The sequence below is a fragment of the Dipodomys ordii genome, unplaced genomic scaffold (genome assembly GCF_000151885.1).
Source record: "Dipodomys ordii isolate 6190 unplaced genomic scaffold, Dord_2.0 Scaffold3091, whole genome shotgun sequence".
Lineage (NCBI taxonomy): Eukaryota > Metazoa > Chordata > Mammalia > Rodentia > Heteromyidae > Dipodomys > Dipodomys ordii.
In genome coordinates this window covers 1-1,821 of record NW_012270306.1, presented here as the reverse complement: position 1 = coordinate 1,821, position 1,821 = coordinate 1, and the positions used below count along the sequence as shown (strand labels likewise).

Sequence of the window (1,821 nt, the reverse complement as noted above, 5' to 3'; positions counted from 1 at the left end):
GCTCTAGTGCAGCACCAAAGCCGAGAGGACGTGGTAGAGCACATTTCTGGCAAGCACGCAGCCCTGGGTTTAATCCCCAGCACCGCCAAAAGATAAACATCGAAAAATCCTTCCTGTAGAGCTGTTACAGTGCTGTCTCTCTGGTCTCTCAGAGCCCCTCACCAGATGACCTATCTTCCTTCCAGCTCTGACTTTCTGTTGGTGAGATGTGCAGGTGTTGGGCAGCAGGACTGGCGGGGCGGACGCTGACCGCGGGGCGGGGAGAGGAACTGCAGGTCCTCTTCGTTGTCTTGGCAGGGACTTACGGTTAATCGAAGTCACTGAGACCATTTGCAAGCGGCTCCTGGACTACAGCCTGCATAAGGAGAGGACTGGCAGCAATCGCTTTGCCAAGGTTGGCCTTGTGCTTGGGCCTGTGCCTCCTCCCCGGGGCCAGGCCTGTGTGCATAGGTGTGCTTGCTGCTGTGAGTGTGCTCTGCAGATCCAGCCCTGGGCAGCCTTTGTTCTTGTCTTAGCCACACTTGCATGGTTCGGTGGTCATCAGGCACCTTCCTCCTGGCTGGGCCTGCCCAGCACGGTCCACCTCAGGCTCAGCCTGGGACAGGCTGGCGGCTCCCAGAGAGGCCTGCAACACTCAGTGAGGATACCGCCGTAAGGCCTAGGATGTGCAGAAAGAACTGGGGTGGAGGTTGGGGCTGGGAAGGTGGCTCAGTGGTAGAGCACTTGCCTTGCATGCATGAGGCCCTGCGTTCGATTCCTCAGCACCACATAAGCAGAAAAAAGCCGGAATTGGCGCTGTGGCTCAAGTGGTAGAGCGCTAGCCTTGAGCTGAAGAGCTGAGGGACAGCGCCCAGGCCCAGAGTTCAGGCCCCACGACTGACAAAAAACAAAAACAAAAAAACCAAGAAGCTCGGGGACAGTGCCCAGACCCTGAGTTCAAACCCCAGGAGTGGCAAAAAAAAAAAAAAAAAAGGTGCGGGTGACCTGTGGGGGTGGGGTGGGATCGGGGCCGCACCGAAGGCTCCCAAGAGCTGGTGACTGGTGTCTTTCACCCCTCGAGCCTCAGTTTCCTCAGGCAGTTTATAGCGCAGCCTGGATCACAGCGGGTCACGACGCTGAGCCCAGCTCCCTGGGCAGGTGAGGTGGCTTGGCTTTGCCAATCTCAGTGTTGGGTCCACAGTGCGACGTGCTGGTGGAAGAGTTTGAGGAGGTCATCGAGGACTGGTACAGGAACCACCAGGAGAAGGACCTGACCGAATTTCTCTGTGCTAACCACGTGCTGAAGGGCAAGGACACCAGTGAGTGAGGGCCGGGGAGGCGGGGCGGGGTGCATGGCGCCCTCTGGCGGCAGGGAGGATCGGCCGGGCATGGAGAGGGCTGGTGTTCCCACGGCTAGACAGGGGGGCTGCACACCTGTCCTGCTCCTCCCCCAGGCTGCCTGGCAGAACGGTGGTCCGGCAAGAAAGGCGACACAGCCGCCCTGGGAGGGAAGAAGTCCAAAAAGAAGAGCAGCCGGGCCAAGGCCTCAGGCGGCAGGAGCAGCAGCAGCAAGCAGAGGAAGGAGCTGGGGAGCCTTGAGGGAGACCCGGGCCCTGAGGACGAGGAGGAAGGCATCCAGAAGGCGTCGCCCCTGCCGCACAGCGCCCCCGATGAGCTCTGAGCCTGGGTCCCTGAACTGACGCACACGGACCCGAAGCCCAGCAGCTCTGGCCACGAGGGCTCCTCATCCAGCTTCCCGCGCCCTCGTGTCCCGCGTCGCTGCCCCCTGCGGGCCCAGCACAGACACAGCCCGGAGCTGGGGCAGAAGCCACGCCGCGGGGG

The 1,821-nt window shown here is 61.3% G+C and overlaps 1 protein-coding gene across 1 annotated transcript; it reads left to right on the top strand.

The window, feature by feature from the left end:
• The first annotated feature begins 663 nt into the window (after positions 1–663).
• LOC106002093 (protein canopy homolog 3-like) lies at positions 664–1,810 on the top strand. Its single transcript, XM_013037019.1, has 3 exons — positions 664–688; positions 1,143–1,298; positions 1,434–1,810. The coding sequence occupies exons 1-3, from the start codon at positions 664–666 to the stop codon at positions 1,658–1,660; spliced, it is 408 nt and encodes a 135-aa protein (XP_012892473.1). The 3' UTR covers positions 1,661–1,810.
• Positions 1,811–1,821: the final 11 nt, after the last annotated feature.

Coding starts and splice junctions, on each gene's coding strand:
- LOC106002093 (XM_013037019.1), top strand. CDS start 664: ATGTGCAGAAAGAACTGGGGTGGAG. Junction 689..1,142: donor CAGAAAGAACTGGGGTGGAG/GTTGGGGCTGGG, acceptor TGGGCAGGTGAG/GTGGCTTGGCTTTGCCAATC. Junction 1,299..1,433: donor GCTGAAGGGCAAGGACACCA/GTGAGTGAGGGC, acceptor CTCCTCCCCCAG/GCTGCCTGGCAGAACGGTGG.